The 14,239-nt window shown below is 55.4% G+C and overlaps 2 protein-coding genes across 5 annotated transcripts in view; one reads left to right on the top strand and one right to left on the bottom strand.

Moving 5' to 3' along the window:
- The window catches only part of RALGAPA2 (Ral GTPase activating protein catalytic subunit alpha 2), a 166,326-nt gene that overhangs the window by 26,106 nt on the left and 125,981 nt on the right, over nt 1-14,239 (bottom strand). For 2 of the 4 annotated variants that reach the window (XM_042789380.1, XM_042789383.1), the window contains one exon: nt 5,557-7,841. The exons of 1 other annotated variant lie outside the window; for it this stretch is intronic. In XM_042789380.1, the coding sequence (XP_042645314.1) occupies nt 7,690-7,841 (152 nt within the window). In that variant the 3' untranslated portion in view covers nt 5,557-7,689. Of the gene's footprint in view, nt 1-5,556; nt 7,842-10,875; nt 10,916-14,239 lie in introns of those variants that run through there. One more of the 4 variants, XM_042789384.1, reaches the window with a different exon arrangement.
- Nucleotides 1-14,239, top strand: part of CFAP61 (cilia and flagella associated protein 61) — a 134,063-nt gene that overhangs the window by 115,569 nt on the left and 4,255 nt on the right. The window lies entirely within an intron of this gene.

Genomic DNA, 14,239 nt, shown 5'->3' with positions numbered 1-14,239 from the left:
GGGTGCGCGGATGCGCCAGGGCGTGCGCCTGTACCCAGGAATCGCGTCTGTACGAGTTTGGTCAAAAAGCAGTGTCTTTATTTTTTTTTTTTCTTTTTAGCAAAAATCGTTAGGATAGCGTTGGAAGCGGGGAAGGTGTATGGGGTGGGGGGGTGTCAGTGAACCCCCTCTCACTGGTGCTGCAGCACAGCTGCACCACCTCTGCCTTGGCCAGCAGGAGAAGCCACGGAGCCAACCTCAAGGCGGGCAGGTCCGCTTGGCAGCCCCCAGTGCAAGTACCTGGTCACATCCTGGTGCGCCCAGGGCTCAGGCTGGGCTGAGGGGTCTCGGCTCGGCCGTTCCGCTGCGCTCCGTCCCGGGGACGAGAACGCCTTTGAGGCTTTTGCTCACTGGAAGAGGTTTCCAACCTGTTCCTGCCACGTTCGCTCCCCTAAAGGCTCTTGTCTGAGACGCGGCTGCTGCGCCGTGGGAGAGGCAGGTGACCTCCCGGAGCGTCCCGCAGGGAAGCTTCCCAGGAAACATCTGAATATTTTTTTTTGATCTAGAAAAGCTTCTAGAAAAAAAAAAAATCTTTCTAGAGAAAGGTTTTGTTTTTTTTTTTTTCCTTCTTGCTCAGTCAGGCTAAAAAGCACCAGAGCCAGTACGCTCCTCCTGCCTTGATTCCTAGGAAACCAACTTCGTTATCCCAGGACTGACTTCAGGTCTAGGCGAAGCTGTGGTTTTCGCTGTAAATTGATACACTGAAAAAGAGAACGTGGCCTCAACAGCCTGACAGAGAGATACAGGCAGCAAAACATGCTTGGCGAGAAGTGTGGTTTGGCTTTTCCCGGCTTCCCCGGCCCGGGAAAGCCCCGGGAGGTGGGCTGGCAGAACCCGGTGCGTGGCAGCACTCCGTGGGCCCGGCAGCCCGCCCGTGCGCGGCGGGAGCTGCCCGACGGGAGCTGCCCCGGGCACCGGGACCCTCCGCTCGCGCCGCCCGACACCGTTTCGGGACCGACGGGCCAGCGCATCCCGGGGAGAGGCTCCATGCGCATCCTCGCAGCCGCGCCCCGGCTGAAATCTTGGCTCTGAGCGCAGTGGCACTGACAGGCCGCGAAGCAACTGCTTTGTGGCCGTATCGATTTCCCAGTAGTGAAGTAAATGGGTGCCTGCCTCGGTAGGGGTCAGATAAAATCTGCTGGGGTCAGAAGAATGCCCCAGGTTTGCGGGGAACGGTCAGGGTAGCCGTCAGCACCCCCGCTTTGGCATCTTGTGCTGACGGAAACACGCATTGCACGGGAAAGCGTGAGTAGTGGAGGCTCATATTTTTGGTTGGAGTAAGGAGAGGGGAGTCTGGAGTACTTTGGTAACTGGGCTCCGTTCGCCCCCTCCTTCTGTAGAACTGCGGGGGGGAGGGGGGGAGAGGGATGGCTGTTGGCACTGCGGGGCTGCAGCAGCCTTGGCAGAGCGAGCTGCCGGGCGGCTCGGTCAGCGTCCCTCCTCTCCTCGGCTCTGGGAATGCAGGTGCTGCCGTTTCGGTGCCATGTTCTCGCCATCCGGCAGCGCAGGCCGGCCGGCGCTGTGCAAACAAAGCCTCCTGCTGTCAGCTAACAAATCAATTTGCCTGCCGACTCTCCACGCATGCAGCGGGAACAGGTTCGGGCACCGCGGAAAATGCCGATCCTACCCAAAACGTGTCGCGGGTTCCCGTTCTGGGAGGCTGCTGGCGCTCCGCGCGCACGGGCAGAGGCGTTTGCAAACCGCCGGAGCCTTCCTCTCCTCTCCTCGCACACAAAGAGCTGAACACATGGTCTGAAAGGGATTGTTTGCAAACTGAAAGGAACCGGGGAGATTAATTACAGGAACCTTCAGGGTCCTGAAAAATGCGGCTCGCACACCGTCACTGAGCCGCGGGCGCCGTGCTAGCGAGAGGCTGGGAAGAGCTTTCCCTGCCGGTGGGGTCCCCGCCAGCGTGGCCGCCGCCAGAGGAATGCCCTCGGTGGTGATGCTGCTCGAGTGTTAATTTTTTAGCAACTTTTGGGGCCGGTAACGTCGTCAGGACGCAGTAGGTGCGTCTGTCGGCCGCCTTGCCTGGGGGAGTCCTGGGGAAGCGCGGCAGGGCACAGCCAGAGGTTTGGGGGGGTTGGCTGTGCGTGTGGCGGCCTGGCCTCGCCGGGTGTCTTCTGCTGCGGCTCCGGGGGGGTGTCCCCAGGAACGGGCCAGGGACGGGGCTTTTCTTGGGATCCCAGACCTTTCCTGTGCACTAACCCGTTCAAAAAACCTCTGTTGCCTTTTGGTGAGCTAGCAGGAAGGAAAAACAGCTCAGGGAGCTGTGGGTGTTTCTGCCCGTCCATCCTCAGCGGGGTGCTGTGGGGTGCTGTGGGGGACCGACACCTCCCGTCCCACCACCCGCCTGCGAGGGTGCTGGGTCCCGGCGGGACAGGGCCGAGTCCCCTGGGTGAAGGACGTGGGTTGCCGGGCTGTTTGCATTTTGCACGTGGCATGGGAACATCTCAACGCCTTCCGTGCAGATAAAAAGCCTCGTTAAGGCTTTAAATAGTTTCCTTAAATTTCGTTTACGCTCCGCGTAACAGAAGGCTGCCTGGTGGAAGCGCTGGGCACGCCAGGCCTCGCGGAAGGACTGGGCTGTCCCACGGATCGAGGCGCCGGGGCGGGACACGGGGCAGGCTCTTTTTGAGGAAATGGGATTTAATCTAAGCGCGTGGCCGGAACGGTACGTGGGGTCTAGCAACGGCACAAACGTCCCGGTGTTATTGTGAGCCGCTGTCATCGGGACGGGCAGGGAGAGGCTGTGGCGGGGTGGTGGCACGGGGAGAGGGGGCACCGGCGCTTTTCGGTAGCTTGGGTGTCACTTTCAACGGCCGTCCGCCAGCTCCGGTTAAATCACCTGTTACTTTTGAGGAAAAAATCATTATTTTGAAATGATAATGACAGGCCCTCGCAGCTCTGCGCCCCGCGTGCCTTTTACCCACGCTCGGTTCTAGACAAACTGTTTCAGCCTCGTCCCGCGTGCTGGGGAAGGGGATGGCAGCCGGTGTTTGAGACGACGCCGTGCCGGGGCCTGGGGGAGAGACTCCGCTCAGCGGCGGGGCAGGAGCCACGCTGCCGGTTTATTGCCTGATTTTGCAGGTTTTCATACGTAAATCAGCCGTACTGTGCCAGCAGCTGGAAGGAGAAACCTGGGGAGGAGGGCAGGCAGCGGCACGGGATGCCGACCTGAACGGCTGCTGTTAGCTACATGCACACACAAGAAATACAGCATTTATTATGCATAATAAATCCTAATTCTACGTAAAATAAATACAAAAATTATATGCCTTTTTTACACTAGCATATTTTATCTATACTATCCCTGTAAGTATACTTCCTAGTATGTAGTACAGTATATATTACAAATAATAGATCATATCTAATAGGTAATACCTATTATATGACAATATAAATTATAACATATAATATGTATATTAGAAGTGATATGTAGCCTAATATATAGTGCGTATTTGTAATACCTTATATACAGCACATAATATATATGCATTATAGATCATTATTGATAATTATCAAGATTCATGTAATGAAATAATAACATCTTACAGAATTTATTAGCATTGTAGCCATAATTTGTATATTATGGCTATGGAATAGCCATATAATATCCATATAATAATAATAATAATAATAATAATAATAATAATAATAATAATAATAATAATAATAATAATAATAACAACCAATAATATCCAAAGCTACGGAGTACAGAGTATGCATTATATAAGGCACTGTTGTGTATGTACATGTATACATACATATATAGATAGGTACAGGTGTAGGTGCCCATATGTATGCATACATAACATACATACATGTTATGCATAATCTGTAATTACAGTACTATATACTGTATTCTACACAGTGCATTGAATATTCTATGATGTATATTATATATGCATTATGGAAGATAGAATGTATTATATATGCGTGATATAATCTATCAGAGATATTATTCATACATTGCTGAGATTATATAACTATAATTCCCTTAGATTAGAAAATACAAGTATAGTGCATATATATATTATGCATACAATATTATACTTTATATAGCAATGTTATAGTTTATATAGTAATGTATACATATATCTATAAAGTTACACTAGGTATGTGTGCATATATAGATATACATATATAATGTATATGTAATATATAGTATATTTGTAGCCCATAGCCCATATTTTGATAAAATAATCATAATTTTGTTAAATATTAATGTATGGATAATATACTATATAGTACATATATAGTATAATACAAAGTTATATAATTTACATCATATGATATACATTAGATAATCCATAGATGATCAGATTATGTGTAGTATGTCTATTATAACATTATATAGATATCAGTGTATATTTAATAGCTATAATATAGACTATATCTAATATAAAGATGTACATAAAATATGAGATGTATAATTAGATATACTATGATAAATATGATACACATAAGGGTTATAAAATGATATAATCTAGAACATATTAATAGATATGATAAGACATAAAAAATATGAGGCGTTTTTATGTATAAGTGCTATAGTTTAATTTAATTTAATTTAATTCAATTTTTTATTTTCCCTGTGTGTGGCTGTGGCCGTGCTCCTGCCTGCTGGGGGCGGCTGCTGGGGCTGGGGGCAGGGGGGGTGGTGTGTGTGTGTGGGGGGGGGGGGGGTGTGGGGGTGTCAGGGCAGGGGCGTTTGTGCAAATCCCCATCCCCGCGCCCCTGCTGGGCGGGGAGCAGTGCAGGGCTTCAGCTGGAGCCGCCCGGAGTCATTCTCCATTCCCAGCTCAAGCACCTGAAAGCAATGTAAGGGGGAACTCGGCCGGCTCTCCTCAGCGAAGGAGCTGGCATCTCCGAGCGTCCTTTCCTACCGCCAAATAACGGCCCCGCCGTCCCACCGGCAATAAGCGGGGGGTAACGTGGAAGCGCCCCGACGTAACTGTGACTGAGAGCACAGACCCCGCTCCTTCCCCTCAGTGATGGCTCCGGAGGGTGGAAAATCGCCGCTGGAAGCGTCCTGGCCGTGGTGCTGATGCAGGTGGCTCAGCAAGAAGGCGCTTACAGGGCCTGGAGCGGGAAGCCCCGGCATCACGCGTTCCTTGTCCTGAATAGTCTATAAATAACGTCCTGTGGGGTTTCTGGAATTATTATCAGCAACGGCCGACCCGGCCGTGCGTTCCCTTCCGGCCCGCGTGTCCCAGCGAGGGCCGGGCCGGCCCCGTTGCCCCACAGGGCTGGGAGCCGGGCGCTGGGTCGCGAACGGCATCGCTGAGGTTCTGGGCTCCCCCCCACACCCCCCAAATTCCCAATACAGAGGCGAGTGCGAGGCGTGAATTTTTTTTTTTTTGGGGGGGGGGGGTGGGGGTGTGCCCACGTTTCAGTCATGGTGTGGCGCCCGCCCGCAGTCCCCAGCGCGCCCGTGGCTCCGCGCTCCCACCTGCCGCCCCACCAGAGCCCCGCGGCCGCACCCCCCCAGCACGCAGGCACACACCTCCTTAGTGCTCTTGCAAGAATTTTATTGTGAGCAAAGATTTATTAGGTTTGCGTGGGGTGTAAGAGAACAGTTTTGTTAGCCAGGTCATGGTACAAAACCACAGCTGAATTTTGACAAGTTAATATTTTTAGTTTTTTGACATCAGGAAAATACTATTTTCATCGGTGTTTTAATTCTTCCCTGAATGAGAGATGCGTATTGCTCTAACGAGAAAAGTCTCCTTTTAGGCAGAAGACTGCCTTTGAAATTATTTCAGACCATTTATTGGCTAACTAAGAACAAGACAGCCTCGCCTATCCAGTCCTGAAAACAAAATAAATTAAAAATACACATTTCATTTTCTAATTTCCTTTACCGACACGCCATCAGTAGAAAGCAAAACCCGAACGTGAGGCAGAAAACCCACGTGGCAGTGGAACCCCCTCGCCGACGAGGGGGGCTGCGTGAGCCAGGCTCCAGCCGGGGCAGCGAGGGCGCGCGGCGGCACCTCGCGCCGCAGAGCCCCCCGCAAAGCGCCGGGCTGCCGCCGTGTCACCGGCAGTATTTATAAAATACTGTCCCGTATTCACAGGGAGGTCACGGGGCTGGAGGCCGACGCGCAGGGAGGCAGACGTTCACACCTAAGAAGTGGAAAAAAACCAACCAACCAAACAAAAAAAAACAAACTAAAAAAAAAAAAACGGTGGCCCAACGGTGCATTTTGCTTCACCAAAACCCAAATCCCCTTCACTTAAACCAAATCACATCGAGCCCAGGGGTGCGCGTTTGAATGCCGAGGAGCAAAACAAAGCAAACCAGAACAGAAAGCAACAACGCGCCCCAGAGCCCGGGCGGGGGCTGGGGGGGGCTGACACCCACGTTCGAAACATCAAAAAAATAACGTTAAGAGAGTATTATTCGCTTTATGGCCACCCCCTCCCCTCGCGCGTTGGCAGATTCCTGCCCTCGGTCTGGGCAGCCTCGCTCCCGCCCCGTGGCCACGGGGTCCCCCCCAGCGCTCCTTCGTTTTTACAACACGAGGTTGTTTAGCTATAAAAATTATCACCCCTAGAAAGCTACGACACGCGCAGACTGAAATACGCTTCCTACTGAAAAGACAAGATTTGCTTACTACAAAGTGCCAGGAGGACGCTGCGCGTCCTCGGGAGCTTTCCGATTGATTTTACTCTACCGGGGGATGCGTCGGGTGGCAGAGCGCTGCCGCGGGGCGAGGCGGATGCCCGGGAGGTGTCCTGCCCCATTACTCCAGCCGCGGGTGAGCCGGCGGCGTGGCAAACGTGCGCCATTCGCTCCTCGAAGGGGGAAGTCAGTTACTTGTCTAGCGAGCAGCGGACAGCACGCAGCCCTGGCGTGCGCCACGGCAGCCGACAGAGCGATCCCAGAGCCAAAGCCAGCGCCGGGAAAGAGGGTTTCTGTGGAAAATAAACGCGATGGTTTGTGGCTGGGCCCGGCGGGCGCCGCAGCTGCCAAGGGAGCGGCACCTCAGGCAGCCCCTGCTGGGCACCGAGCGGCGGCCGGGGCACCTTCGGCCTCAGGATGTCACACGGTGGGTAGGGGCGGGCGGCCTCGAGCAAGATGGGCCAGGGTTAAACGGATTTTGGCGCAGGTGCTGCCACTTCGTGAAACCCGAACGGCAGGTGAGCGACCTCCTCGGACGGCCGCGGACACCAGAGGGGGAGCGGAGGTGGACACCGACCGGAAGGCACCGCCGTCAGTCAGCCACGCTCCAGAGGAGGGGAGCGCCTGTTAGGTGGCCAGTCCTACGGGAAAACTCTCCTTAGAGACAAAATTCCCTAATACGCAATTCGGTGTCGACCGGAATGACTAAAAGCAACGCTCTGAAGTCACATTAAACAACCGGTCTCGGTGCTGGTCCGTGGCCTCTCGCCGGGCGCCACACGGGCGGCGGGAGCTGCCGTTCCCGCCGGCTCCTGGCGACCGAGGGAACCGCGCGACGGTAACGCACGCAGGTGCCACCTGACCGAATGCCAGAACCGCAATTTGCCAGAGCAAACCCCTCGCCCGTCCCCTTCAACGCGCGCTCGCCCCAAACCGCAAGCTCTACCGAGGCCGTAAATAATTTCTCCGTTTTAGGGCCCCTCGGGGCCCCCGGGCCGGAGCTGTGCTCCCGCAGCGCCTCAGTTGGAAGACTTGCTGAGGGCGCTGGCGGAGCGGCGGAGCTTCCCGGAGACTCTGCTCTTGGAGGCACGTGGTAGCGCGGGCGAGGTCTGCTCGAGCTCTAGTCCTACGGCGACAGTGAGGTCAGCGCTTGCGCTTGTGGTGAGGCAGCCTGGAAAACAGGACGGGCAGAGGGCAAAAAAACACCATGAGGAGAGAAACAGCCCGCCTGCCTTCGCACCAGCCCCCTCTGCACCTCCCCTTCCAAATTAATCTCGGGTCTGGACATTCGTAGCAGAAATTTGGCCCAGGCAGCTGAGGAACTGCCCTACTGTGCTTTCCGGGGGAAATAAGGAATTTCTCTTTGCCAGCTTCCCTAAGAAGCGAGGGGCAGCCGGGCTGGGAGCAGTTGGCAGTGCCCAAGCGGGAGCCCCAGTGGCTGTGGCCCCACTTGGGCCAGCAGTGGCCCCACTTGGGCCAGCAGCCACCCGCAGCCCGGTGCCCAAGGTACTGCCGCAGCCCCGCACCGGGGGGGTGGATGCACCCATCCCGCTCTCTCCAAGCTCCAACAAAGCCCGCAGGCTGCAACTCAAAAAATTTTTCTTTCAAGTGTGTGTTTTATAAAGTTATTTTTTGCCATGTGTCACTAAACGGCTCTTCTGTATTTAATCTACTACAGAGAGCTCAAAACGAGTTTCCATTGTGCAAATGCTCTCATGAAACTCTCCCTGGAAGGTGTCTTAGGCTCTGATGATTAAGAAACAAAACAAAAAGTCCTAATTTTTTCTAATTAGTTCCACTAGTTAAACGGGACACTAAGACCCATCGTTCTCGGCGCGCTCACGGCCGCCATTCAGGAAGTTTATCTGTGGGCTGGGGAACCTGGGCAGCTGTCTGCATGTGTTTACGCTTTGTTGTTCAACAACATTAGGTTCCACCGTAGTTATCTCCCACAGGTGATTACAACTAGAGGCTGGGACTAAATAGGCGCGTGTGCTGGTCCTGCCCCTCCCGCGTGGCTGCGGCGGTGCCGGGGGGAACAGGGACACACATGCTGCAACCCAGCCTTGCTCTTGCTGCCGCGGTTCTGGCCCGTCCCAGGGCGCTGCGGGAGTCGTTTCATCAGCTCCCCTGGCATTTCTAAACGCCGTTTCCAGGCCTCCGCCAGCCTTCCCGCAAAGGTTTTGGTTAGAGGGGGGGCGGAGGGACAGCCTGGCGCTCGCGAGCCCGCCGGGGAGGAGGGAGGGGGGCGCCCAGCCCACGCCGAAGGCTGGCCGGAGCGGCAGCCCTGCGACCACCGACCCAATTCCAACACAAAGCTCGATTTTCAAGCCGCGCCTCTTATTTGCCGTTAGTTGAGGTGAGGGGTGATTACAGGGATGTCTTTAACACGCCCTTCGTGAGCCCAGGCGCCGGGGAGCAGGGAGAGCCTCGCTCGGGCCCGGGCCCAGCCTTGCGCCGTGAAGCGCGGCCGGAGGCCTCTGGTTTAGCAAGGCCCCAGCGCGGGGCCCGGCGGGCGCCCGGTTTACCTCCCGAGGGCAAAGCCCCCGGGTGACTCGGCTGCGTTTTCAACACGCGGCTCGAGTGATTCCTGGTGTTTTAAACCCCACTGCAAACACTGCAGCCTACCTCGGCCCAGCACGAGGGGCTACAGCGGCCCCGCTCTGTGCGTTCCCACAGCTTGCGTCGGTCCCGTCACTTCTCGGGAATAACGCTCGGAAACTCCACAGAGTTTGCTGGGCACAGGCAGCATCGCGTTCTCTTTCCTCGCTACAAGGGTTAAAACTCTGTCCTCCTCCTTTAGGACTCTAGATATTTTCAGTGACTCAAAGGAGCGAAGCTGCAGCTCAACCCAAATCACCTCCTCTGAAATCCCTCAGCCAGTTTGCAAACCGGCGTTTGCATTTCAAAGAGAGTCTTTACTTACCAGATTTCTACTTCAAGACAATTGACTGAAGGGGAACTATCGCATTAAAAAAAAGGTGAAAAATGTGACTTAGCGTGTAAAGGCATTTTCTGTGAAAAAATGTGGAGCTGTCAGTTTTGGATTAAAAACAAAACCTGCGGTGCTGTTTGCGGGGAGAAAAGCGTGGGGGAGGGAAGGGCGGTGAGGGAGGTGTCGTACTTTACATTCCTGCAGTTAAGCAGAACGGCAGATGGTCAAAATAATACAGTTTTCACCAAATGGACAAGCTCGAGCAATATTCATGCAAGCGCTGAACAACGCATCGCCTGCGCATATGGAAAGCGGGGCGGCGGGGGCAGGCGGGGGCGCGGGCCGGGGACCCCTCGCGCCGGGGGCACCCGCAGCGCCCGCCCGCCTCGGGAGCCGGCACATTCCTTCAGTCCCGACTTCCCTCCGGCGAGCCCTCCGCTACGCCCTCAGCCTCGGAGCTCCCCCGAAACCGCCGTGATTGAGAGGGAGATGGCAGCTGCGGAGCGAGCAAGCGATCGCCACCGAAGATAAAGGCTCTCTCATACAAATATGATAATCCCACCTGCAAGCCGTCTGCCACGAACTCTAATGACTTGGCCGTCTTGCAAGGGGAGCCTGCGGCTTTGCTGGGGGGCGAGGCTCCGCGCGCTCGGCCGCGCCGGGGAGAGAAGCCGGGCTGGGCCCCGCGCGCCCACCGGCACGTGCCCGGGACAAGCGGCAGCATCATGGCTGCACGGGTGTCAAGATGCTGGTGAGAGGCTTGGCTCTCCTTCTTTTTGCAGTGATGTGGAGGAGGGTTTGTTTTAAAAACGAAGCAGGAGCTCCACTGTGATGTAGTAGATAAAAAAATACTAGTTTCTGACTCGCGGGTGGACCAGCGGGAGTGCTTAAAATTTACAACTCAGGGAACATGTGAAATTTTGCTGCCCCGATCCCATCCCGTGGTGCCCCGGCCACAAACACACGGGCCGTGGGGCCCAGCCATGCCCCGAACGCTTCCCAGCACGGCCGGGGGGAGCAGAGGGAGCCGCCCGGCCGGGCACTGGGCACCCCCGGGGCTCTGTGCGCCGGCAGCGGGAGGACACGGGGCTGTGGCAACAGCGACAGGCAGAGACAGACCCAGAGAGCCCCAGAGCCGCCGCGGCCGCGCGCCGAGCACAGGAAGGGGAGGAGGAAGAGGAGCAGAAGGAGAAGCAGAAGGAGGTGGAGAAGGAGAGCTGACAGTGATGAAGCACAACGCCGTGGGGCCTGCGGGAAGCATCGCTCTTACCTGTGGGAATTACCGTAACGAGACCATTACATATTCTAATCTAAAGGGAGAGAACACAAAATCATATAAATACAGGAACAGCACACCCGTTGCGCTCGCGTGATGGTCAGGCTGGGGGCATCGCGGCAAATGGTGGGCACCAGCTGTAAGGGCAACTCCCGAGAGAAAGTTCACCTCAGCCCCCTCGGGACCTGGAGAGAAATGGGGGCCCGCAGGCTCCTCCTGGCCCCTGTCAGGCTGCTGATTGAAAACACAGAGGGAGGAAATGTTGGCAGAAGTTGGAACTTACAGTCAGTCACCTCCCTTCAACTTTTGCCAAACTGGCTGATACGGTGCCGTGGGACTTCAGCAGCCACTTACTTCAGCTACAGTCCCACCGCTTGGTAGTGGTCATGCAATTTCAAACTGGGTAAAATTTGAGGCCTCGCAGAGACCTAAACCACTGGTGCACTGTAGGGAGGTTAAAAACAAAACAAACCCAAACAAAACAGCAAAGGGAACAACATACACCTCACTGGGCCACAACAACCTCCCGCCAACAGCCACGTGCTTGTGCAAAACCACGTCACGGGCAGCCGCAGGCCTGCGCGCGAAGGAGACGCACCGAGTGACGGCGTGGGCGCCTCACGGGCACAAATGCTTCACGGTGATGAGGTGTAAGCCTTTAAAATATGTTCCTTGCAGGAGGGGATTAAAATACAGTTAGTAATACATATGAAAACACACTCTGAATGAAGAGTTACCTTTTGGAAAGCTAGAGATAGATAGCTTAATTCTATTTTAAATCTGCTGAACAGAACGAACCCGGTTTCTCATACGCACCCAGGGAATGTGCTCTAGGGAAAGAAGATCTTTTAGCAATTTTTCTTCTCCTCGTGAAGCAGACGAACGCTCCTGAAAGCGAAGTAACTCCCTCTCCCCGCCCTTCAGCACAGGCACAGGCACAGCACTACTGGTACGGATGGTGGTGAAGCATCTTCTTGGAGCTCCTCTGGAGAAAACGGGCAGGACCTCTTCCAGGGCAAGAGCCACCCAGCCCTGTCGCCAGGCAGTGGCACTGCCTGGGGGTCCAACTCCTCGCCAGAACCGGCTGAGCCACCCTCAGGGACACCACAGGCAGAAAACTGGAACTAAAAGCATCCTCTCCATCAGCTCCCTCGCAGGTAATGTGAAGGGTTTTTTCGGTCCCCCACACCGACCACCTTTGCCCTCTCACTGCCCCTGCTAGCCCCGGAGGAGCTGATTTGGCAAGCAAGGCCCAGGGCTCTTGCTCGTGCTTGGTAAACGTTTCTACTGTATGAGAAAAAGACGAGAAAGGTGGGTCTCGGTGTGCGACCCAAGTATGTAAAACCAGATTACAGCATCACGCGTGATCATTAAGGATTTTGAAGCTTTATACTTGAGAAGACCCATGAAGTTTTCACACAGGCCATGACCTATCTCCCCCGGTAATTAACCTATCAGCCATGACAGGTCTGTGAAAATCTTTGTTTTCTTTCACAGTAAACGTGAAGGTAATAAAATTCCAGAGAGAATCCTAGCAGTAAATCCGCTTAGCATTTTGACATGCTCTGCTTTCCACTCACAAGGACAGGCTGAAAGTACACTATAAGCAGCATCCTAAGCCTGCACGTTCAGGGGAGTGTATTTTGAAGAAATCATCATTAAATAAAGCAGTGGCTGTGTTCATGCAAAACCACACACGTTCAGTGGTCTGAAATGCAGATACAGGAACCAACTGCGTTAAGGACGCAGGAGCTCAAGTAACTGGAGCTGCATTTGCACCACGTGGCCCTTTGGTGAGTTGTCGCGTTTGGTATGAGCCGTTAAAATCTTTCACGTTTTGTTACGAGCGAGCGGCAGCTGTTTTAAAGCTGCGCTGAGCTCTTCCGTTTATCTTCCGCCTTTGGGCAAACCCCAAGGGCGCCGCGCTTCGGCCTCGCGGCGACCGAGGGGCTCCCCGGGACGAGCGGGCGTTCTGGCTGGGAGCCGCCGAAGGCCGGCAGCCGGGCAACGGCGCGGAACGCCCCTTGTCACTTGTATTTGGAGAGACTTTCTATCGGCTGAACTTACACAGACCCTTTTCCCCCCCGCCAAGCCCCCGGGAAGGCTGCAGGAGAAAGGAGGATGGAGCCGGCTGTCCCAAGCCGGCGGCAGCAGCGGAGCCTCGGGCCGGAGGGGGGCGAAGGCCACTCAGTGGAAGGCGGCGGGGGGGGCAGCGGAGGCCAGGCCGTGCTTGCAGGGCCCCCAGAAGCCAAGGGCAGCTTTGGTACCCGCTTGCCCTGACCAGATGGCACCCTGAGCGAGGCGCTGCAGCAGCCGAAACGGTGAATGAGGTTTGCTCCGCTGTTGTGGGGTTACAAAAAATAAAAAGCGGGGGTACCCTGAAAAGCTGTAACTGAAGCAGGAAGAAGAATCTGAAACTGCATGTTCATCGGGGCAGAAACAACCCTAAAAACCACACTGCTCCCAGCACAGGCGACGAGTACTTGACCCCACCACGTACCCAGCCTCGATTGTTGCAGAGATGTGGAAATACACCCTAAATGTACCCATCAGAGTTCTAATTAGCCGTGACTCGGAGCAGCCGCTAATTACTTCTGGGCAGGGCGGCCAGAGGGAGCGCAGCCCGCGCCGGCGGGGCCTCTCGGCTGCGTGCAGCAGGCAGCGCGGCCGCCAGCCCCCAGCTCTCGCCGCGGGGCCGCGGGGCCGCCGTGCGCCAGCGCAGGGCGGGAGCGCGAAGGGGCCGCGGCGCCCGGAGCCTTCTCGCGAGCTGACAGCTCGAGCAGCTGGAGCTGTCACCCGGCAGAACAGAGTGGCTCGTCAAGCCAGGTTATTTTTTCCCAGCCCGGCGCCGACTGCGCGGGAGGAAGCCCTCCCTTGCCATCTCCCCTCCTGGAGATCGTAGCCTGGAGGGCTCCCTCCGAGACCATCAACCAAATGGAAGACAGGAAGGGCCCGGGCTGCGAGCCCTGGTGCTGCTCTCGCGGCCCAGCCCCTACGCGGCCTCGTGGGCAGGTCCGGGCCGCACGCCCTCACGGGTGGTGGGCGAAGGGAAGAACCCCCCCCGGCACCCAAAGCGCTCCGCAACCGCTCTGTGGGGACCTGCCGAGGAACCACGCGGCTTCCTTACTGCTCTGCACCGGGTCTGCTCCTCCCGGTGGACATTTCCATCAGAGTGTTCAAGGCAGAGGAGCTGTAGGGGGCACAGAGCTGATGCCACCCAACGATCCACGGTAGGAGCTTCCTTTTTATTCCTCTGCATCCAACCGCCAGCAAGGTGCTTAAACTCTTCACACTATTAAATGCACGAGCAGATGAGTAGGATTAAGGAAGACACCAACAGCCTGGAAAAGATTTATCA

This window comes from Tyto alba, unplaced genomic scaffold (assembly GCF_018691265.1).
Source record: "Tyto alba isolate M040663 unplaced genomic scaffold, T.alba_DEE_v4.0 Super-Scaffold_16, whole genome shotgun sequence".
In the NCBI taxonomy this organism is placed as follows: Eukaryota; Metazoa; Chordata; class Aves; order Strigiformes; family Tytonidae; genus Tyto; species Tyto alba.
Note: the sequence above shows the minus strand (reverse complement) of the source record. Positions and strands in the feature narration are given on the sequence as shown.